The sequence below is a fragment of the Amblyraja radiata genome, chromosome 5 (genome assembly GCF_010909765.2).
Source record: "Amblyraja radiata isolate CabotCenter1 chromosome 5, sAmbRad1.1.pri, whole genome shotgun sequence".
Lineage (NCBI taxonomy): Eukaryota > Metazoa > Chordata > Chondrichthyes > Rajiformes > Rajidae > Amblyraja > Amblyraja radiata.
This window is the reverse complement of record NC_045960.1, coordinates 89129634-89154104: the sequence shown is the minus strand read 5'-3', so window position 1 is coordinate 89154104 and position 24471 is coordinate 89129634. Positions and strand designations below refer to the sequence as shown.

Sequence of the window (24471 nt, the reverse complement as noted above, 5' to 3'; positions counted from 1 at the left end):
GGTGAAGTAATTCCAACAAAACCACCGATACATTCAGACAGCAAAAGGAATTGAAGAAATCAGTCAATTCTGTCTGCAAGGATTAATATTGGATTACCCAGGATGGGCTTGTGGCTGCCTGTGTGATATTTTAGATCACGACTTCAATAATCCACATGTCATACAAGGTGAATAGATTTGATTTGGACCAGTTGGGAACATTCAAAAACAGATCTGCGTGGTAGTTGCTGACACTCAGGGGAAGAAAGTAATGGATGGTCACTGTGCCTGCTTCTCACCCGCAGGTCATTGAGTACAACTTCAGTCCATAGTGGGTAGCAGATACAAGCTGAAAGACCCAGCGACTGAGGGACATTATTGTGATCGACTAGGTAATGCAAAATCATTACTTATCAATGCATCTTTTACTTTATTATTATCATTGTCATGTGTACCGAGTTACGGTGATAAACGATGTTACGGTGTTTGCGTGTTATCCAGTCAAAGAAAAGACTATACATGACTACACATATACAATCAAGCTGTCCACAGTGCACAGATAAAGAATAACGGGTGCAGCATTCAGTGCAAGACATAACATTGAAGTCCAATATAGCCCGATTAAAGATTGTTCGAAGTTTTCCTATGAGTCAGGCGGGAGGTCAGGACTGCACCGTCTTTGTATCACAACACCAAATTAACGGAAGAAGGAACAATTACTTCTAACGGCTCGTCATACCATACCACAGGACACAAGAACTCAATGACTCATAAACCAGTAATCATATTTAGCGACCATAGAATTATGATGAATTAAGAATCAAGTTGTGAGAATGTGGAGCACTTGACACTACAGAGATAGATTAGTGTGACTTTAACATTCGAGCTATCAGCACATGAGTTGGTTGATGCCCACATATCACAGCGGGAACTACTTTTAAAATCAGAGCCAGTTTTCTTCACTATTTTTCTCATAAGTTCTTAAGTGATACTTGCACAATTAAGCCATTCGGCCCATCAAGTCTACTCCGCCATTCATTCATGGCTGATCGATCTTTCCCTCTCAACCCCATTCTCCTGCCTTCTCCCCGTAACCCCCGACACCCATACGATTGGCGGACGAGGACAGACACATGGAAGTGAGGACGCCGCTGCCGAGGGAAGGTACAAAGGAGGACCCGGTGTGGTGGGAGAGGGGAGGGGGGGGAGAACAAAGGGGGAACTGGCACAGGGGAGGGAAATTGTAACTTTGTAAGTGCTCTTTGTGGGCGACTATTTGTATACCTTGGGTATGCAAGCAAAGAATTTCACTGTGATTTGTCACAAGTGACAATAAAGTATTCAATACAATTCAATCCAATTCATTAATCAAACATATCAAAGCAATATTGCAGTAAATGGAAGCGGGGCTGTTGTGCGTTTTGTTAGCTTCTGCTGATCATGCGCTATCACTCACGTACTTGGCGGCCTCCTGCATCCAACGACCTCTGTGGGGAATTGAGAGAAGAACTCGTGCAGCGCTGGATGGGATAGGAATAAGAAGAAAATAGTTTAAGAATCGTGTGTATTTGGTGGGGAGAAAGGGCAGTAAACGTTTACTCAACTCAATTCTTTCATTACCATTGGCAATGGATCCTCCAGTACTTTCTCAATAGTAGCATACAGTTCCTCAGACTGTTTCCTGAGAGTGCCAGGCTCAAAAAGGAACTGCATCAACAGAAACAAAGTTATACACAATCACCGCACAAGCATTGAACATAAAACCAACTATGGAATTAATGTGTCCATAAATCATACTTGTGACTGGGTTTCGTCGGATGTGTTTTGTGCTGCAGATCCCATCGAGTCACTGACTGCTTCATCGATGGCCTATTGAAAGGAAATATGACATCTTTACTAACAACACCTATAGCAGCCACCTACATTTGATGGTCTAAACCAGGGGGTCTCCAAACTATGGCCCGCGGGCTACATCCGGCACGCCACGAGATTTTATCCGACCCACAGCAAGCTCTTAACACATTCCGTGGGGTGGGCTATTTAGCGGGTTCTGTGGTAGGCTATCAAGTTGAGGGAATAATGTTTAGTGCAACGACTGATGTTCCCTGTAGGAGGGGAGGAGCACTGGGACCCCACAGAGACAGACCACATGCTGTGGTGAGGTGACGCTCTGGCCCGCTGGTGGCCAGTGGAGAGGTGACGCCCTGGCCCGCTGGTGGCCGGTGGAGTCCGCTGGTGGAGGTTCATGGGGGGCTGGAGTAGGGATACGGGTCGGCAGCAGCAGCGTCAGTAGCACCGGGAAGACAGTGAAGGTCAGCGACAGTGGCCTGTGAGTGGGTGGGTGGGTGGGTGGGTGAGTGAGTGGGTGGTGAGTTTAGAGTCCAGTGCAGAGCTTTACCGATCCACTCAGTGCTGGTCCACTACCAGAGGAATGTTCTCGAGGGCACACCAGTAGATCCGTTGGGGGTTTAGAGTGGGTGAATGAGTGAGTGGGTGATTGGATGAGTGAGTGGGTGGGTGGGTGAGTGGTTGAGGGAGTGAGTGAGTGAGTGGGTGGGTGAGTGGGTGAGTGAGTGGTTGTCCTAAGGCCCGCAAAAATGTGCCAAATATTTAATGTGGCCCTCATGCTGAAATGTTTGGAGGCCCCTGGTCTAAACTGATCAACAACACCGCTGCGCTTCGATCATTTCTTTATTTATAAACAGTCATAAAGCATGGAAATGGACTCTTCTGTCCAACTTATCCATGCTGACCTAGATGTTCATATATGGTCACATTTGCACAAGTTTGATCCATATCCCTCTCAACCTATGCAACCTATAACCCTCTCAACGTATGTACTTGCCCAAATAGATTTTAAAGGTTGTTGTAGTACCTGCCACAACCTCATCCTCTCATTCCATATACCCGCAATCATCTGTGTCAAAGAATTGCCCCTCAGGTTCCTATTAAATCATTCCCCTCTCACCTTAAACCTATGCCCTCTCGTTCTTTATTCCCCTACACTGGGAAAAAGAGTCTGTTCATCCACCCTTTATGACTTATGAGTCAGTGAAGATGCCTTGAGATGCCTGAGCTTGCTTGTGCCATTCATCTTGGAGCCAATAGACAATAGACAATAGGTGCAGGAGTAGGCCATTTGGCCCTTCGAGCCAGCACCGCCATTTAATGTGATCATGGCTAATCATCCCCAATCAGTACCCCGTTCCTGCCTTCTCCCCATATCCCCAGACTCTGCTATTTTTAAGAGCCCTATCTAGCTCTCTCTTGAAAGCATCCAGAGAACCAGCCTCCACAGACTCACCACTCTCTGTGAGAAAAAGTGTTTCCTCGTCTCCGTTCTAAATGGCCTACTCCTTATTCTTACACTGCGGTCCCTGGTTCTGGACTTCCCCAACGGATCTACTGGTGTGCCCTCGAGAACATTCCTCTGGTAGTGGACCAGCACTGAGTGGATCGGTAAAGCTCTGCACTGGGCAAACCCTACCCGATCATGCGGCTAAATCTCCCCCTGTCTGTAGCCAAGGAATTCCTCCTCCCCGGACTTGGAGGTGTGCCGGGAGCTTGCTATCCTTGTTTGCCATTCCAAACTCCTACAGATTGACATCATCGATGAAACACGCCCCCCACCACTAAGTCTGGGACTTACCCTTCTGCCCACTGTCCTGGAGGCAAGTAGTCAAAGACGCGCCTTTTACTGTTAAAGGCCTGCTACCCAAGGAGTCAAGGTTCCAGCATAGCCGAGGGCCTGTAGCTTGAGGCATGATCTGCATCATGGGCATCACTGGTGGACACAGGTTGTTGGTAAAAGACCAAAGGCAAGTAGCTCACTTTGAAGGACACTGCTGAGCTCCATACCCTCACTTGAGTTGGATTTTAAATTGATAGAAACAGCATGGAAACAATGCTCTTTGGCACACTTCAGGGGATTTAGCAGCTGGAGAACGTTTGCACCCGCTGGCCTCCTGCTGTCCCTCTTGTGAGCCAACAACCAGGAATGCAGGGGGTGGGCGTGGGGAGAGCAGGTCTCTGGAACTTGATAGCAGGCTGATCGAGTAAGGCTTGGCAGCTGATGCTGGGAGTCAATGTTACACAAATGGTGTTCCAGGATTAGAGTCCAGACACATTATGCTGTACTGCTGTACTTCAGAGGTGAAAATCTAGTTTCTGGAGGAATTATACTGGCACAGTTCAGGTGGGTCACCCTGAGACTGAATGCAATCTGGACTTAAACTGGAAAATGTGATCTGCACATCTAGAAAAGTCTAGATAGGCTGAACGGCCTTTTGTTATGCCCTCCAACATCGCCGTAGTGTCATAGAGTTTTATATATTAAACATGTACAGGTTTGTAGGCTAATTGGCTTTGGTAAAACAAATTGTAAAATTGTCCCTAGTGTGTAGGATAGTGCAAGTGCATGGGATCGCTGGTCAGCGCAGACCCGGTGGGCTGAAGGGCCTGTTTCCGTGCTATATCTCTAAATTAAACTAAACTAAATGCACAGGAACAAGCCCTTCAGTCCATCAAGTCCATGCCAACCTTGTTGCCCATCTACCTTCATTATATTTGCCCACATTAACAGAGTATCATCTTCTGCCCTTGCCTATTTAAGTGTCTGTCTAAATGCCTCTTAAACGTAGTGAGTGTGTCCGATTCCACCACCTACTTCGGCAGTGAGTTTCAAATATCAACCAATCTCCAAAAACACGGTGGCGCTGCTAGTAGAGCTGCTGCCTTGCACAGCCAATGGCCCAGGTTTAATCCTGGCCTTGGGTGCTGTTTGTGCGGAGTTTCCATGTTCTCCAGGTACAGGCTGCATCTCTGGAGAGGAATGGGTGACATTTCGGGTCGAGCCGAAACATCACCAATTTCTTCTCTCCTGAGATGCTGCCTGTCCCGCTGAGTTACTTCAGCATTTTGTGTCTACCATCGATTTAAACCAGCATCTGCAGTTCTTCCGACACATTCCATGTTTTCCCTGTGCCCATGTGGATTTCCCCTCACATCCCAAAGATACAGTATACTCGTCAGTTGGTTAATTGGCAAAGAGGTTTGTGGAATCGGACACTCACTACGTTTAAGAGGCATTTAAGACACTTGAATAGACAAGGGCATAGAAGGACTCTAAATTGTTCCTAATGCTTAGCTAAGAGGTAGAAACTAGGATAGTTGGTAAGAATATGAGGAGAAATAAATTGGGGTTAATATGGGATGAGTTTATCTAGTTGGTTGACAGGAGGCATGGACTTTGTAGACCGAAGGCCCAGTCTAGGTTTTGCATCATTCTACAACTTATCGACTTCTTCTTTTGATCTCCTTCCTCTCACTTTAAACTTAACCCTTCTTATTTTTGATAACCGTAAGAATGAAAAAAAAGATTTTGATGATTTGATAACATAACCGTTAACACCAACATAAACTTTCTAACAGAATGGTTACAGTTATTTTGGAAGACAGTTGTCTTTTTCAGTAGCAATTAATATTTTAATGATATATTGACCCTATAGTCTTTCACTTGTCTTGCTTCACAGGTTGTGGTCTGACTGAGCCGACTAAATAATGGTATATCAGAATAGTTTACATCATTTATTTGACTAACCATAACCAAAGTAACTCCCCAAACACCATATTGTTTCTCAGAATATTCAATTGACGATGTCTATAACTACACTCATGGCTGTCAACCCCTTCCTTCGCCAGATGCAAAAAAGCAGTTTGTGAACGGTTACAGTGGCAGATAAATTGATTGAGGTAGATCCAGCCACCAATCAATCAGGTTCAAATGGATTCAGAAAGTGAAGTAAAATTTGTCTAAAGTTTCCTGGAAATGATTAAAATGGAAATTAATCAGATAGAAGCTGAGAGAGTGGTAGCGGTGTGGAATGAGCTTCCAGTGGAAGTGGTGGAGGCAGGTTGGATTTTATCATTTAAAAATAAATTGGATAGGTATATGGATGGGAAAGGAATGGAGGGTTATGGTCTGAGTGCAGGTAGATGGGACTAGGGGGAAAAAAGTGTTCAGCACGGACTTGTAGGGCCGAGATGGCCTGTTTCTGTGCTGTAATTGTTATATGGTTATATGGTTATAAGCAGAAGAACAAAGATGAATGTGAAATCCAGATTGAGAGCGGTGTAGAAAAGGTCAACTAACAGGACAAAATGTCTGTTCAGAGACATCTCACCACATATTATCTTAATTAAATACTTTTCCCTTAAACTTCAACTCGGGGATGTTGCTTCCAAGAAACAGGTGGCAGTGAATGTGGAGCGAACAGAAGTGGCAGCTTTGGATCTTGGTTAATGGCGGGATCAAAAGATTACTTCCCTTCCTAATGAAAGTTACAGATTGAAAAACGGGGAACAAAGAAGTCCTTAAAGGGGAATAAGCGCAAACTCAGAGACAGAAAGACAAATAATGGGGAGCAAAGAAAGATTGAACCAAGACAGAAAAAATATACATGATAAAAATCTATTAAAAAATGGTTCACATTAATTATCTGTTGGACGAAGACATGGATTTAATCTTTGCTCTTAGCCAGTGCATTTGGGTGATATCACAGAGACATGTGTCTTATTTTTCTTAAAATAATTGCGATAGTAAGTTCCAATTAATGATTTCCTTGGTAAGATGTGTTGAATGACATATGGATAGGAAGGGTTTAAATGTCTGTGGGCCAAATACAGACTAATTGAACTAGCCCAGAATTGCCAATTTGATGAGTAATTTCAACATTTTCTGTTTCATTTCATCTTTATAAGCATTAGCTGAAAGAAATGTACTTAATCAGCATTAATAAACTACTTCCCTGCTCTCCTTCAAATTGAATCAAATGGGGCTTTTAATATTTAATTGGTAGGCACATAACATCTCTAAAAATCACCACCTCCATTAATGCCACATCATTTCACAAGTATTCCAGTTTGATTTCAAGTGCCAGAAGTAAGAAATGGTGAGGCTTAAGTTCATAAGTTATAGGAGCAGAATTACGCCATTCGACTCATCAAGTCTACTATGCCAAATCATGACTGATCTATCTTTCAGTCTCAACCCCAATCTCCTGCCCTCGCCCCATAACCCCTGACACATGTACTAATAAAGAATCTGTCAATCTCTACCTTAAAAATATCCATTAACTTGGCCTCCACAGCCTTCTGTGGCAATGAATTCCACAGATTCACCACCCACTAATGAAATAAATTCCTCCTCATCTCCTTTCTAAAGGAACATCATTTATTCTGAGGCTATGGCCTCTTCTTCCTCTTCCTCTTCCTCTTCATCCTCCTCTTCCTCTTCATCCTCCTTCTCTTCCTCCTCCTCTTCCTCCTCCTCTTCCTCCTCCTCTTCCTCCTCCTCCTCCTCCTCTTCCTCCTCTTCTTCTTCCTCCTCCTCCTCTAAGGAGCATAGGCTATTGACAAATGTCCTCCACCTCGCTCGGTTGTTGGCAGTTCTTTCAAGATCTCCCCAGTTGAGCCCATTCTTAGACATTTCTGTCTGGACACCTCTTCTCCAGCTGTTCCTGGGATGACCTCTTTTCCTTTTTCCTTGGGGTTTCCATTTCAGGGCTTGCCGAGTGATGTTTGTGGCAGGTTTCCTGAGGGTGTGTCCAATCCAACTCCATTTCTTCCTTCAAATTTGTAAGTCAATGGGCTCCTGGCTTGTTCTTTTCCACAGGTCCACATTGCTTACTTTCTCTCTCCACCAGATGTTAAGTATTCTCCTAAGGTAGGTGTTAATGAATGTTTGCAGCCTGTTTGTAGTGTGTTTTGTTGTTTTCCATGTCTCTGATCCATACAGCATCACCTGTTTCACATTTGAGTTAAAGATGCGTATTTTGGTGTTGATTGAAATGTGTTTTGAGCTCCAGATCTTCCAGAGCATGTTAAACACCACCCTAGCCTTATTGATTCTACTTTTTATGTCTGCCTCTGCCCCTCTGGTGATGTCCACAACACCGCCTAGGTATGTGAATGTTTCTACCTCCTCTAGTGCAGTGCTGTGCATAAGGATAGGGTTGCTGGTTTTGGAGTGGATCCTCATCACCTGTGTATCGGGTGTAAGACCAAGTTTTACTGCAGCTTGTGAGAGTCGGTCTGTCTTCTCCTGCATTTGTATCTGTGTGTGTGAAAGGAGAGCTATGTCGTCTGCAAAGTCAAGATCATCTAGCTTCCCCCACATTGTCCACTAAATTCCATTTATTTTCCCTTCAGTTGTTTCGAACATGATCCAGTCAATTGCCAGGAGGAACAGGAATGGTGACAATAGACATCCCTGCTTGGCGCCCGTCCTGACACTAAAATTCCGAGAGAGCTGGCCTGCATGCATAACTTTGCATGAGGTTCCCTCATACGAGTTCTTGATTAAGTTTATGATCCTCTCCACATACAATCTATCCAGGCCTTCCACTATTCAATGTTTCAATGAGGTACCCCCTCATCCTTCTAAATTCCAGCGAGTAAACGCTCATCATATGTTAACCAATCATCCCTGGGATCATTCTCGTAAACCTCCTCTGGACCCTCTCCAATGCTAGCAGATCCTTCCTCAGAAATGGGGCCCACAAACTCACATTCTGCTCACTTCATGGCTAGTCTTGTTGACTGTGTGATAGAGTCACAAAGCTACACGGCATAGAAATAGGCCCTTTGGCCCATCATGTCCACAATGATCAAACTGACAATCTGGGTTAGTCCCATTTGCCTGCATTTGGCTCATATTCCTCTGAACCCTTTTGATCTGTATAACTGTCCAAATGTCCAAGTCAAAACATTATAATCTCTCCAAGTGCATGACTTCTCAAGAAAATAAATCTCCTCCTACCTTTAGTATTTCCATTTAAAATTGCAAAGTGTTGTAGAGAGTGAACACCGAATTAGGTCCTAAGTGTTCTGGATGTCTTTCATTACAATACTTATGGAGGGACGGTTACCTGTTTCTTACCTGGGTCGGCCTATATCTTAATAACACAGCTGAGTGCAGAGGAGATGTTGCCTGGATAGGAGGACATAGTTATGGGGAAAGATTGGATAGGCTGCTTTTGTTTTCCTTGCAGCAAAAGAGGCTGAGGGTGGACTGTTAAGGTTCTGAGATGCATGGAATTGGTTGATGGCCAAAATTTAATTATTAATGGAAATACTAAAGTTAGGAGATTTATTTTCTAGAGGAGTCAGACACTCAGAAATATTATAATAGAGTCAGAGTGATACAGTGTGGAAACAGGCCCTTCGGCCCAACTTGTCCACACCGGCCAACATTTCCCAGCTACACTAGTCTTACCTGTCCCGTGTTTGGTCCAGATCCCTCCAAACCTGTCATATCCATGTAACTGTCTGGCTGTTTCTTAAGTGCCTGTCCCACTGTACGAGGTAATTCAAGAGTTCTCCTGAGTTTTCCCCTGATTCGAACTCGGAGAATGTCCGTAGCGGGTCCGTAGGAGTTTGTGGATGTCTCGTAGCGACTCGTACGAGTAATGGTAGGTACTCTGGAAATCCGGTAAACTCGTGACATTTTTTCAACACTGTGAAAAATGTCCACGAGTAAAAAAATATTCGTGATGAAAAAAATTGTTACTTTTTACTCGTACGAGCCGCTACAAGACATCCACGAACTCCTACGGACCCACTACGGACATTCTCCGAGTTCGAATCAGGGGAAAACTCGGGAGAACTCTTGAATTGCCTCATACAGTGGGACAGGCCCTTTAGTATGTTTATTATGTTTTGATAATGTTTTGATAACAATAATGTTTTGACTCTTTAGATGACCTTGGACATTTGAACAGCTAGTCAGGTTGGAAGGGTTTGGAGGTACAGTATATGTCAAATGCTGGCAAATGGGACTAGCCTGTTTTGCCAAAAGAGAAGGTAATTCAATCAGATACAACGATTAGCTTTAAGAGACATTTTGCCAGACACTTAAATAGGCAAGGCATAGACGGATATGGTACTGATGCAGGCATTGGGGTTGGTATTGACGGGCAAAAAGGTTGGCATGGACATGATGGGCTGAAGGGCTGTTTCAAAGCTATACAAATCTCAGAGTCTACAAACAGTACGGAATGATGATTAGCATTCTTCAGAATGAAATGAACGTCAACTACTTGATTCAAGTTGGTTAACAATGACAGGTGACAAATCTAAAAGAACCGAGTGATTATATTTCCACCATTTTCAATGAAGAGGAAAGTGCTATCACAAGGCAATGGTTTGTCAAATGAATACAAAATCGTGAAATGCATTCAATGGAACAAAACACTGAGAAGATATTCAGCCTACCATAACCATTCATTCAATACCGATATTATTAACCATGATGCTGTTTTAATTTTTTATTGTATAAAAGAAAGTTTCATGCATTGTCATTATCACCAATTTCTTCGTCATTATCGTGCAGATTTTTACACGGAAAGGGCATGTTCAGAGGCTAACACTGACCTTCTGATCCAAAAGCAGTGTATTGGTTGGTATTGCTGCAAAAGCCTTATAGCGTGACTTGATCTTGTACTGCAGGAGGAAGTGAGGGAAATAGTCAAGAAAAGAAACAGGCAAGGGAATGAGGGAAAGAGGGAAAGAGGGAGAGAGAGAGAGAGAGAGAGCGAATGAGAGAGAGGGAACGAGAGAGAGGGGGAGAGAGAGGGAGGGAGAGAGGTGCAGAAAAAAGAGCAGGGGGGATTATTACTGAACAAGGACGATAATAGATTTGAAAAGATAATAGTTTCAAATGATTTCAGTTGTTAATGTTATGGGCCTGATATTACTTGCTGTTATTGCTGGGTTTCATTCAATATATTTATTTTTATTTATATTCCTGTTACCTTCAATTACAAACTTTTGTATTAACTGAAGCTATAGAGTTTTCATTGTAAATGCCAAGAAAACTATTAATACAGCAACCACCACTTTTAGACATTTATATAACATTTAAAACAGCAATTAATGTGTACCAAAATATTTGAATTATATTTAAACTGTTTAAATTAAAACAGTATTTTACTCAGTTAGAACACTGTAAATTTATAATGTCCATAAAGCTGAAAGACTGCATCTAGTGATCTGGAACTTAAATGACCGGAGGTAATTCCTTCGGCAGTCTTGCTTGCTGGTAACTGACTGTGATTGATTTTATGCACTTCATTTATTTGCACATAAATATTTTCCACTCACACGGTTTGTATTTTAGAGAGGTCGCCCTGCTATAATTGGGGGACGGTCCTAAATGTCCTGCTTCCTCTGCTCTTTGAATGAAAGTTTCCTGTACATAAGGCTGTCTGCTGTAAATTATTCCAACTATCTTCAATTTTTTGGCTGATGCGTTATTGTCGATAATGCAATAGAAAATTCTATTTTTGTTTAAATTGTTTCATTTTGTTAAAGGTCTGCAAAAACCTAAAGTTTCCCCCCGTTTTGTTTCTTATTTTATCTCCCTAGCTTATCTCTCCTGCGAATATCTTGTTTCCTGGGCTTTTACTGCTCCGGCAGCGATCTGATTTGTGATGGAATGACTCTCCGAAGAGATAAGACTGCATGATTGATTCTAGCCACACGCACAGTGCTGGAACGCTCTTTCCCTATTTTTGCATCGTTCCATTGGAAGGCTTCAAACTCTTCATTTTCATATAGTTTTTCTCTTAGAAAGCTAAACTCTTCAATACACCTCAAAGAACCCTTGCGATGTGAAATGGTTCCTTGTTGGCTAATTAGAACACTCAAAGCATTCTCCAAAATGGCTGCAATCGATATTAGTGACCAAATTACAAGCTATTTTCAGAAGCTCAGCCTGGTTTTTGAAACTGTAGTAATACTTAAACATTGCCTTACAATAGACAACACCAAGCATTTTCAGATCATTAGAGACCTGAATTTAACACAAATGATCATGACATCACAAGCCTTAAATATAAAGTTCCGGGAGGTGACATTTCTAAGCATTAATTAATGGAGAAGTTTGGGAATTTATTTTAGTTCCGAGATTTAGTTTGAAATCCAGCAGAACAAGACTGATTTACACAATTTCAATATTTCATGCAGGCTACTTCAGTTAATAGAAGCAAATAATGAAAATGCCAATCAAGGAAAAGAGCCTTCATCGCTATCAATACCATGCAAAGTAAATGGTGCAAGTACCTGTTGTTCTGGTTTCTTAGTCTCAGTGGAACAGGGTAAAGGTGGAGAATGTGTGCCGGCTCTTGGGGTGGGTGATGGTGGTGGAGGGGATGTTACAAGACCAGGCAATGGTGGGTCAGTGCTGGGGTTAGAGAAACGAGCAGCAGTGTGAGCTGGAGTATTAACATTGCCACTGAATTTAGCAAGAGGTGAAGGTTGACGAGATAACTGCTCTGGAGTAGGAGGTTTAAGTGAGGACGAATAATTCAGGGGGGTGGAATGGGAGTCTGGCTTCAAAGAGGAGGAACGAGGAGGGGTTTGATGCCATGTGGGTGAAGTGGTAGGAGGACCAACAGCCATGGGAGTAGGAGTAAGGAAACCAGAGCTGAGGGAAGAATTAACTGGGGTCGAGCAAGAAGAGAATGAATTCACTGGAGTGGGGGATGAAGAAGCTGAGGTCGGAGAAGATGATACGGACTGTTCTAAGATGGGGGAAGTACTGAAGGGGCTTGCAGTAGGAGAATGGGAAGGTCGTGTCGTTCCAAACAAAGGAAGATCATATTTTACCGGGCAATAATTCAAACTTGAAGTGCGAGAAGATGGAGAATTCTGCCAAGATCTTTTAGAGGGTGAAGGGTCCGACCATTTGTTTGATGAGAGAGGTTCTTGTTCCTGCATGGTAGGGGATTGATGTGAGGAATCGTGCAGTGGGACAGGAGAAGGCTGTCTACGGATTGGGAAGAAAACATGGGGTGATATCGGAGGCTTTGAGTCGTGACACAAGGAAGACAGCGTGGGTGTGGAATTAGCCAGCTTCAAGAGATGAGCTTTGAGTTGAGCAGAAGGAAAGGGTGGCGGAGTGTGAGCTCTCTCTCTGGAACTATTTCTATGCCTCTTGGATAACGATGTAGAAGTGGAATGAACCGAATGAGCCGCCGGCTTTGGGAACAAAGGAGAGGACGTGGATCTGGGCGAGATAGAAGAAACATTTGAGGCCATTCTAGAGCTGCTCTGGAAACAGGTCCCTGGTGTGGGAGAGAGTGTTCTGGCTTTTTGACTGGACGAAGATGCCTGTGAGGTTTGTGGGGATGGCGATTTGCTGGAAGATCGTAAACCAGCGGTGCTGAAGTATGTAGGGGAGGAAACTGTTTCTGACCGCACTGAGGATGATGCTGGAGTCAGTTTTCCAGATCTTAACATGGAAGTTAACAATGACAGCTGAGTCGGGGGAGAGGACCCGACACTAGGTTTCGCTAAATTACTGTGTACCGAGGCTTGTTGGGAAGAGTCAGGAGTTCTGGAGCGGTGACGGGATGGTTGCTGAGAGGTGGGAGAACGTACATTCGGGCTGGAAGAATGAGGTGAAGACTGTACACACGTCGAAGACCCCACTGTGGATCTCAAGGAGGGCAGGGATGAGGAACACCAAACTGCAGAAGAGTGCAAATCACTGCAGCTCCGAGAGTGTAATGGAGCTAGAGGGTAGAGAAGAGACGCTGCTTTGGAGGTCTTGACGGGAGAGTTGGATGGGGACAGGGATTTTGTATGAAGTGCCGAAGGTAAGGAACTGGAAGATAAGAAGGACGTCTCAGATGCAGACAAGACACTGGACTTAGGCAAACTGGAAGATTTATTTTCTGTGTTTCTATTGGCAATGAAATAAAGTGGCGATTTATTTGACACAGGTGAAAGGCAAGCCCGCCTCTGATCAGTGGGACATCTATCTTCACTCTGAAGGGTGGAGGTTAGTGATTGGGTACTGATCATATGAGGAGACAGAGAAGATGTATTTGACTGTAAAGAGCAAAAAGAAAAGAGAGAAAATAAGTTACAGAAGCACCACAATCACAAATATTCTACAGATACTGCAGAATCAGACCATTTTCCACAGAACTATCAATTTAAGTTGAATATATGCCAAAGATTTTTCCTTGCTGACCCTTTTTAAATTCATTTTTAAAGTGTGACTGAGGTGATGGTGTCAAAGATCGTTTCTTAAAAAGCAGATAGCAACAAAATTGTTAAAGGTAAACCATGGCAATCTTTAATCAATTCGTCAGACGGGAGTGGCAAGATCTTCAATGAGCACAAACGTTGCTCAGTGCTTCTCGGGCTCCACTTACAGAACAAAGGGATGTTAGCACAAGTATACATTTTTCTTATCAGTAAAACAGTCCTACCAAGTCTGAATATGGCATGACTGAAAGATTCTGTAGCCTTTCACAATATAGGAAAAGCTGGGTCCAAATCAAGCTCATCCAATAACAAGTTATTACTTATCTCTGGAGCGTCAGCTGTTTTTCTCAATCTTGGCTTCTTTGAAAGAGCACATGTTATTAGGCAGGTTTCCATCTTAATGTCTTTATTAAAAAGACACCTTCTCCTCCATATTGCATTCCATATAATTTGCAAAGTCATTCAGACTTGGCACTGAGCCATTCTTTTGTTCTACTAGACCATGCTTTTGTAGAAGAACGACTCCATTTTAGATTTGACTATTAGCTCTTTCATTCCCTCGTTTTTATCAAACATGATAACATTCATAGTCCTCGGTAGGTACACACAATGGTCACAAGCATTAGAGCAATGATTAACAGAATGATGGAGCCATAATGTATCACAGAACCCAAAGTCCACCAAACCAAAGGTATGGCTACCAGTTCTCACTCTCTTCATTGACAACCATCCTGATGAAGCTTGTTTAGGGTCGATGGAACAGGTGCCACTTGCAGGCAGTGTGTTCGCATCTGTCCGAGGGTGTTGCCAGTCCCTTCGGAGAGCATTGCACTGGTGTTTCCGCCCCTCTTGGCCTGTGGTGAGGTTCACCACCTTGAGCGAGACGCTAGCCTATCCATGGGTTTGGACAGCTTTTCCTCCCTTTAGACCCTTGGTCATAAGATAGAGCTCAAAATGCTTCAAGATTGTTAATCAAAGGTGGTTGTCTTTCCGAAGTTGTGACCAAAGGCTTTGCACTTCCTCCTGATCTGTAAAGATGTTCTATCTTCTGTATGGATCAGCTTTACATGGCACTGCTGGTAGCGATCAATCAGAAACACCTTGTTACATCTTGGGTGGGGGCAAGGTCTTTCATGCACCTCTTCATGCTGCTCTTTTATTTTTCTTAAGTCCGTCAACTCCTCTGTAAACAGCACAGCGACCCTTATACTGACATCGATACATGGTGGTGAAATCTTCTCTTTCCAAATTTGACCTTGGTTTCGGCCACGTTTTGTTCCAGATTGTTTCTTCACATCCTTAATATTGCACTTCTTAACTGGTAACTTACTCTTCTTCGTCCAATATGGTTGAAAAGACTCGTCTGAAGAGCCATTCTTAACTTTTATTTCTCTGTCATCTTCACTTGATAAATATCTTTCAGAAAGATCACTGGACTCATCCACAACATCATTTCTTATAGAACAAGATGCTTCATTGAGTTAACTGATTATTTTACATTTAATGGTTGAGTTGCATCTTGTACCTAAAGGACAAAGGACATTTATTGTCACATGCACCATTTCTGGTGTAGTGAAATTTGAGTTGCCATTTGCAGCACACCAATAAAAGTAAAACACCACATTAAAGAAGAATTTAACATAAAACATAAAAACATCCCCCCACAATGGTTCCCACTGTGATGGAAGGTAACAAAGACCAGTCCTTTTACTCTTGTTCACCCCGTAGTCGGGGCCTATTTAAGGCCTCCGCAGTCGCCGCAACGGTGGCCCGATGTTACAGGCCCTCTCGCCGGATGATGGAGCACCGATGTCGGGAGAACACTCTTCAGCGGCTTGAAGTGTCTGGAACGGCCGCTTGCTGCCAGAGGCCATGGCTCCCGAAGTCCACAGGCCACGCTGGTCGGAGCTCCAACACTGGCGATCTCGGCAAGAGATTCCAGGCTCCACGGTGTTTAAAAGTCAGTGCCGCCCGCAGCTGGACGCTCCACGACCACAGCTCCACGATGTTGGAGTCGGCGGTCTCAGCACTCCGGAGCTTACCACGCGGCATCGCCCGCTCCACGATGGTGCTTCAGCGCTGCGCGGCCGCCTAAGCTGAAGTTCTGGCTGGTCCCGGCAGGAAACGCCACTCCAGTCCCATTGGTAGGACGCGAGGAAGGGGGAAGATACGGCTCAGAGAAAAGCTGCAACGCCGACTAGGTAGGAACCGAGAAATACAGTTTCCCCCCTCCCCCCCCCCCCCCCCAACCCCCCACCCCCCACATAAAAAGACTAGACCTCCAAGACAAAACTTTTTACCATACTAAAAAATTAAGAAAGGGTGAAAAGACGGCCAGCTGCAGGCTGGGCAGCCATACTCAATGGCGCCCCCACTCTACCTGAACTTTTTCCCAAGAGCACTCTGTATATTCAGGATCTGAGCGTTTCTTTAATGGGGATTCCAAGTTGTCCACATCTACCAACCGCGAAGTGGCTCCATTGTATGTACAAGGCTGAAAGTCAACTAACACTGGAACAGGATGATGCTTCGCAACATTATCACCCTCACCATTTTCAGTCACTGTTCCATTCTGAGGTGAAAGAGTTATTGAATCATCTAGAACTTCCTCCATTGAGTCCTTATTTCAAATGGATGGGCACTGTCCCTCATTCAAATCAACACCACAACTTGAATGCATGTCCAGGATGTAACTGTGGCCCTGAGGACACCCCCACACAGCACCGACTCTGCTGTTAAATCACTCTGTGCATGTGCAACCACAGCTATTACCATGATGGTGAGCCCAGGTGACCAACATCTGTAGACCCTGTGGGTTTGCAACCAAGACACTGTCGTTTAACATTTGCTTAAAGTCATCAGACACAGAATTGCTTAACGGAGATTGTGAAAATGATTGCACTGATGATGTTTCAGTTGCTGCAACACATCTGCTAGCCTTTTGTCCATCTTGTACTGAAGCTACTGGTGAAGTTTTCACTTTTTGAATGACGTTTTTGAAGACAGTCCAACACTTATAAATCTGAGCGTGACAGTTCGTACAGATATACTGTGGCAAAGTGGAATCCTGCCTCACCCCAACACCAACTAGCTTCTTCCCCTCTGTTATCAGAGTTCTGAACAGTCCTTCCAATTGCTAGGATTCTGCCTGATTCACCTCTACCCCATTGCAGACATTGGACTTTGTCTCTGTAACCGGTGTGCTATAATGCTCAAACTATATTTTCCACACAAACCTTTCCTTTGCTCTACCTATTTAGGTGAGCCTGGCTTGATTACATTTATTCATGTTAATCATTTGTGTCTTGCTGACACTGAAAAAGAGTGCAAGATTCTTTAGACTCGTCATTTAGCTGTTGAATAACTATTAACTGGGTTCCTGCTTAATTAATGTTTCTATACTTAGCTGACTTGATTCAATTTCAATAGGTTTGTTTTTATCTGTATTCTGGGTCAAGGGATGAACCATGGACATATGAACATTCAAACTGTGAGCCTTCTCGAACCGCTTCTCACGTTGGTCACAAGCAAATTCAAGTTCAGCTCTGTCTTGTGCTTGGTCATATGGTATTTCAAGGATGCTCTTTGCCTGCACTGGAAACCACAAACTTCACACTGCAAAGGTTTTACTCCAGTATGGCGCATTTGGTGAACTGACAGGTGGTTCCGCTGTGTGAAAGTCTGTCCACATTCGTCACAAATGTAGTTTATTTTCACAAATGGAGTTGTTCTTTCTCTCAAGTTGTCCATCAACGTGTGAAACCAGCATTCATCTTTCTTCTCCATCAATGCCAACTGTCTGTCTGATCCAACCCAACTCAACTCCTCACTTTGATCCCGGCTGGGATTTACCTCAATCCAGTTCTGTAACTGAGTTGCACTCCAAAATGAAGGCTTTTCAACTCCACAACCTGATTGCTGGTCATTTTCAGAGTTGGCATTGGTGAGCACATTTCTCATCTGTTTCTGCTCGGTCTGTAGCTCCGGGATAAGCTGCCACCTTTTTCTGGTTACTTCAAGAACCTGTGGTAATGGATCCATCTTGGTCAGTGTTATAAACATAAGGACAGTTGTCAGCCTTATTCAGGATGTCTTGGTGCAGTGGTTGTTCCCCAAGTCCAGCCCATCTGGACCAACCTCAGGATGAAAAGTAGGGTTAATAGCCCCAGTGTCCTTTCCTGGTTCTCCTCCATTTACAGTCAATCGTATCGGATGTCTCCAACGGGGGTAATCTTCAATCTACATGGCAGTTGGTATCATGGTAGCACCTGGTACAGTCCCCTCCAACACAGTCCCAATTTTGTCCGATCCCAGTACCTTATCAGTACGTAGTCTCCCAAGTCGTATGGACTGTGTCTGTGCTCAACTGGCAGTGGCTTCTGTATTTCCAATCACAGTGAATGCTAGACTGACAAGGTTGTGCTTAATTACTGTGCGTATGTAATTAATTCATTGCTGTGGGCCTGTAGGTCATAACTAACTTCCACACTCTTTTGTGTCCTATTAATTTCCTTCACTAATCCAGAATTCTACGGGTGGTGGGAGATGTGAGATCACTCTTTAACTACCTACAAGGCAGACCCATTAAAAATAGATAGTTATTAAAAAAAAACAATTTGAAAATACTTCCAATTGTTCCAATCTATCTCCCCAAATTTACAATTTCAAATTAACAGATTTTGTTCTGAGATAAAGGCATCTCCAATCTCATCTAACACATCTACCTGGATGCCACGTGGCCATCGTGGAACTCAGGTCTCTATTTGAAATCAATTCAAAAGGTAAGAAATAGGAAGAAAATAAACTTAGTTAAGAGAAAACAAGGAATAAACAATTAATTTTCATAGATTGCAAGCTCATTCAATGACATCCTATTTCATCCGACGTATCATTTCATCAAAAGGGGCATATATATGAATATATAAATATAGCCTGGGATTGGATGTCAAGTATCTCGTTAGGCTTTGGGAGAAATGAAACAGAGTGAAATCCTGAACAAAAAGCTGCAAGTATCTCGGCAGCATAGCTTTGGAAAGAACAGTGAGCTCTCTAGTCTGATAAAGGACAGAACTTGGATGAGTGACAACTTGAAAGAACATGAAGATCTATCTAATCTGATCTGATAAGGGACAGAACTTGGATGAGTGACAGCTTGAAAGAACATTCTAGAATAATTTGAGAGAGCTTTGGGTTTAGAACAAATATTTCCCTTCGAACATTAAAAGAAAACGAGTACAAAAAACGGGCAAAACATATATCAGGTACACAAATTTGTCTGAGAGGAGTTAGCCAAAGTGGCGCAGCCCCCTCGTTTCCAAAAAGAAGCCTGTGGCACATTAGAGACGTCTCTCTCTCTGTATTAACTTTACATTCCCCTCCCTTGTCTGAGAAAGCGTTCTGTTTAAAAGAATCTTTGTTTCTGTGGGGACCAATTTGAGAATTAGCAAGCTAGGGCATTCCCCTGGGAGACTTTGTGAACTGGGACTGGAAGGGTTTGTAAAAGTCGTCTTCTTGTTGGAGTGAGAATTTAAAATGACCAAAGGGAGTAGTTTTTTGTTAAGGTGGGCGGGCTAATGGTCAAAATGGGAGTGGTACGAGCTGTGATTGGACAGTGATCCAGACTGTGATTTTCCACCTCTCCCTTCTTCTATAGACTGGGTCGCCATGCGAACTGAGTACCGGGTATGTTCTCCGAACTCTTATCAGCACTTTCTTTCTCTGCCTTAGCCTGTATCTCCTATTCCTCTGCCCACTGGCATTCCATCTGAAGTACTTTCCATCCTTTAATAGTTCTGTCTTTATTCGTCAATTCAATCCCTCTTTTACAGACATAATCCATCCAACTCCTATATTGCGTCTCCACCCAGTTCCCCTCTCCCTCTCCCTCTCCTCTCCCTCTCTCCCTCTCTCCCTCTCTCCCTCTCTCCCTCTCTCCCTCTCTCCCTCTCTCCCTCTCTACCCCTCTCCCCCGCTCCCCCTCTCCCTTCAATAGTCTCCACATTCCATATTCCTCCTGGCCAAGACTCTTTACTCAAACGTTTGCTCAATTTATAATTCAATACTCTATAATCCTTGTTGTTCTTATGAAACAAATAACACATGTACAGCCATCTTTCCTTCACTCTTATCCAAATTATTTCCATGTCTATCCAATCTCCAAATCACTACTTACTTAGTACACAAATTGTAACAAACTTTTTCAGCCTGTTATGCCCAATCCTTTATATTAATAACAAACCTTTGCAGTCTGTAATGCCCAAATCCTAGCTACTCTCTCTGGTAGCAAATCCACAACAGTCTTTTCAAAACACTGTCTCTTCAAGACACATTGTCTTTCCAATACCCTTCTTTACAAGACACCTTGTCTTTCCAATACATATTAGTGACAAAACCTTTGTCGTCTGCCATGCCCAATCCTTTACTTGTGACAAAACCTCTTTAGTCTGCCGTGGCCAATCCTTTACTTTACCCAACTCAATACACAAGCCAATCCTTTACACAAGTGGTCTTACCTTCACTGTCTGCTTCTAAGGATCTTGTCTGGGAACCAGATCAACCTCAGACTGAGGGACCTCAGTTTTTTCCCAGGAGCTTCTTCGGGAGGCCAGACTCAAAGAGTCCGACGAGAGCTCAGTGTTCCCCCTTCAGATCCCGGTCAACTGTACCCAGCTCAGTCATCTGTTGCTCGTCCCAGCAAGATCACTGCCGACTACAGCCAAATGTCAAAGTTTGTTTCTTAAAAAGCAGATAGCAACAAAATTGTTAAAGGTAAATCATGACAATCTTTAATCGATTCGTCAGATGGGAGTGGCAAGATCTACAATGAGCACAAACTTTGCTCAAAAAATTTGTTAGAAATTTTGACTTTATAATTACTAACCTCCAATCTAATTTGAAGATCACAAGCTCCCTTTAAAGAATTCCTATCAGCTGCATAAAATTTATGCATAATAGTTTTTTTTTTTGCATTTCCCTTCTCCCCTTCCATATTTGCCTTCTTGCAAAGCAAACCATTGTGGCGGCACCTGGTGGCAACCCAAGGGCACAATGAACCATCGGCTCTGGAGGGTGGCGTCTTGGTGTGGGAGGTGCGAGTCACTGGGTCGGTACCTGCGTTGGTAATTAAGGCTGGGGAACGCCCGTGACCTGGAGGGAGTAGGGAGCTGTATTGAAGTGAATAAACACGTCCAGTGCACAAAACTTGTGTCAGACTACTTTTTGGCTGGACTCCATCGAGTCCCTGCTACACTGGTGACCCCGACGACCAGGAGTGTAATCCTGAAAGGGAAATTTGGGATAAAAAATGCATTCGGCCGCTGCCACCAATGAGGCTGACGTGGCCGAACTCAATGCGGTCTCCCTGAAGCTACCTACATTTTGGACCTCGCAGCCGGGGGTTTGGTTTCGACAGGCCGAATCCCAGTTCTTCATCCGTGGTGTGACAGCCGATGAAACTCTTTACCACAATGTGGAAAGCGGCCTTGACCAGCAGACGGCCGGTCGGATCATTCCTTACCTCGATAACCCGCCGGTGGCAGGTAAGTACACAGGCCTCAAGGAGCTGCTGCTCCGGATCTACGGACGGAACAGAATGCAGCGCGCCTGTCAGGTCCTTAACATGGGCGGGCTCAGCGACCGGATGCCCTCGACCCTCTTGAACGAGATGCTAACACTCATGGGCGACCACCAGCCTTGCCCGCTCTTTGAGTTTACCTACCTGCAGCAGTTGCCGCGCAACATCCTCCGGCAGCTCGCGGGGGAGAGTTTCGAGAATCCGATCCGGCTAGCGGCCCGCGCTGATGAACTGTAGCTTTCCGACTAGCAGCAGGTGAGTGCGCTAGAATACCTGGAACTGCTGGAATCCCCGGAATCGCTGGACCAGATCAATGCAGCGCCCTGGCAGGCCCAGCGACCCAGGACCACGCCCACAAGAGGGCCACGCCTACAAGAGCCACAGACAAGACAAGTGGCACAGGAGAGGAGGATGGCTGAGCCACAGACCAGACAAGTGGCACAGGAGAGGAGGATGGCTGAGCCACAGACCAGACAAGTGGCACAGGAGAGGAGGATGGCTAAGCAGGACCCAGGGGATCCAAGGAGAAGAATGTGTTGTTTTTCCCACCAACACTGGGGTTCAGCAGCCCGCCAATGCCGCCAGCCATGTTCGTTTCCGGGAAATGGCAGCGCCGGCCGGCAATAGTCACCGCGGTGGCCGGCAAGATCCATCGACTATATGTCTGGGACGGGCGCTCGGGGCACAGTTTCTTGATGGACACCGGGGCAGAGGTAAGTGTATTGCCCCCATCTGGACTCGATCTTCGTGCTGGTAAGAGGGGCCCCCGTTAACTGCTGCGAATGGCAGTTCAATCTGTACATATGGCGCCCGCACGGTTCCGTCATTTTCGGCACGTGCCATTTCACCTGGCATTCATTATTGCAAACCTGGCCCAGCCGCTGCTGGGCACAGATTTCGTGTGGGCGCAGTCGCTCCTCATGGACGTGAGGGGCCAATGTCTTGTCCATGCGTCAACTTTTGAGAAGATCTCCTTGCGCTCTACTGTGCTGGTCAGAAATCCCAGAGTGACAGTGGACAATGTCTACGCCCAGGTACTGGCTGAGTTTCCGGACATGGTCACCCCCAAGTTCGGCTCGGCCAGCCTGAGGCAAGGTGTCATGCACCATAGTCTGACATCGGGCCCACCGCTCCACTCCCGACAAGCTCCTCATAGCAAAGGCGGAGTTTCGGAGTATGGAGGCCATGGGAATCGTTCAACACTCCAACAGCCCAACTGCACATGGTGCCAAAGGTGTCCATCGGCTGGATGCCGTGTGGGGACTTGCGCCGCCTTAACGAGGCCATGACTGCTGACCGTTACCTTATTCCCCACATACAGGACTTCTCACCCATCGGGCCGGGGCTAAGTTCTTCTCCAAGATCAACCTAGTCCGGGGATATCACCAAATCTCCGTGCGACCGGAGGATGTCCCCAAGATGGCAATTATCACCCCATTCAGGTTGTTCGAGTTCCTGCGGACGCCCTTCGGCCTCAAAAACGCCGCACAGGCCTTTCAGCACCTCATGGACAAAGTGGTACGCGGGCTCGACTTCCTGTTTGTCTACTTGGATGACATCCTCGTGGCAAGTCGCTTGCGAGAGGAACACTTCGCCCACCTGCATCTACTCTTCCAGCGCCTCAGTGACCATGGCCTCGTAATTAACCCTGGCAAGTGCCTTTCGGAGGGAATGTAAAGTAACTAATATTGTACTTCAAAAATAAAAGGGCGGTAGTGGGCAGGTCTTGCTTTATGGGATAGTATTAGTGAGTGCCAGTCATGTCCAGACAAAATGGCTCCAAATTTTCATGAGTCCATAAAGCATAGGAGCAGAATTAGGACATTCGGCCTATCGAGTCTACTCCACCATTCATGGCAGATCTATTTTTCCCTCTCAACCCCATTCTCCTGCTTTCTCCCCATAACCTTTGACACCCATACTGATCAAGAATCTGTCAATCTCCACCTTACCTTGGCCATGGATGTCTGGCCATGGACCATGGACGAATTCCACAAATTCACCACCCTCTGATTGAAGAAATTCCACCTCATCCCCTTTACAAAGGTACGTCCTTTTATTCTGAGGCTATGCCCTCTGGTCCTAAACTCACTCTCGAATGGGAACATCCTCTCCACATCCACTCTCTCCATACCTTCTGTTATTTGATGTTTGAATGAGGTCCCCCCCTCATCTTTCTAAACTTTATTTTTAAACATCTTTTGGGTCAGCACGGTGGCGAGGTGCCTTACAGCGCAAAAGGTTTGATCCCGACTATGGACGCTGTCTGTACGGAGATTGTACGTTCTCCCCATGACCGCTTAGGTTTTCTCCGAGATCTTCGGTTTCCTCCCACACTCCAAAGATGTACAGGTTTGTAGGTTAATTGGCTTGGTGTATGTGTAAATTGTCCCTAGTGTGTGTAGGATTGTGTTAATGTGCGGGGATCGCTGGTCGGCGATGACTCGGTGGACCGAAGGGCCTGTTTCTACAAAGTATCTCTAGAACTAAAGCGAAACTACAGTGAGTACAGGCCCAGTGCTCTCCAACGCTCATCATTCATTAACCCAATCTTCCCCGTGATCATTGTTGAAAACCTCCTCCGGACCCTCTCCAACGCCATCACTTCCCTCCTCAGATATGTGGTCCAAAACTGCTCACCATATTCCAAATATAAGTTTCATCTTGCTTGAAAATCAGTGACAACCCAACAGCACTCACTAGTCCAACACTAGCCCAAGGCCTTGGTCCCATGAGCTCACATTACCCTGAAACCTGCCAAGGTCACTGGAGAATTTCTGATAACTCTGTAACATCATTAAAAAAAACAATAAATTTAAAGCATGTAGGGGAATTAATAACAGCCAATCTTGTCCAGTCCAGTC

The 24471-nt window shown here is 44.8% G+C and overlaps 1 protein-coding gene across 6 annotated transcripts in view; it reads right to left on the bottom strand.

The window, feature by feature from the left end:
* LOC116973527 (muscular LMNA interacting protein) overlaps positions 1-24471 on the bottom strand; it is a 111095-nt gene that overhangs the window by 45951 nt on the left and 40673 nt on the right. For 5 of the 6 annotated variants that reach the window (XM_033021696.1, XM_033021695.1, XM_033021700.1 and 2 more), the window contains 5 exons: positions 12100-13872; positions 10411-10479; positions 1777-1848; positions 1600-1686; positions 1440-1499 (listed from right to left, as the gene is read on the bottom strand). In XM_033021696.1, the coding sequence (XP_032877587.1) occupies positions 1440-1499; positions 1600-1686; positions 1777-1848; positions 10411-10479; positions 12100-13872 (2061 nt within the window). The remainder of the gene's footprint in view (positions 1-1439; positions 1500-1599; positions 1687-1776; positions 1849-10410; positions 10480-12099; positions 13873-24471) is intronic. The other variant, XM_033021701.1, reaches the window with a different exon arrangement.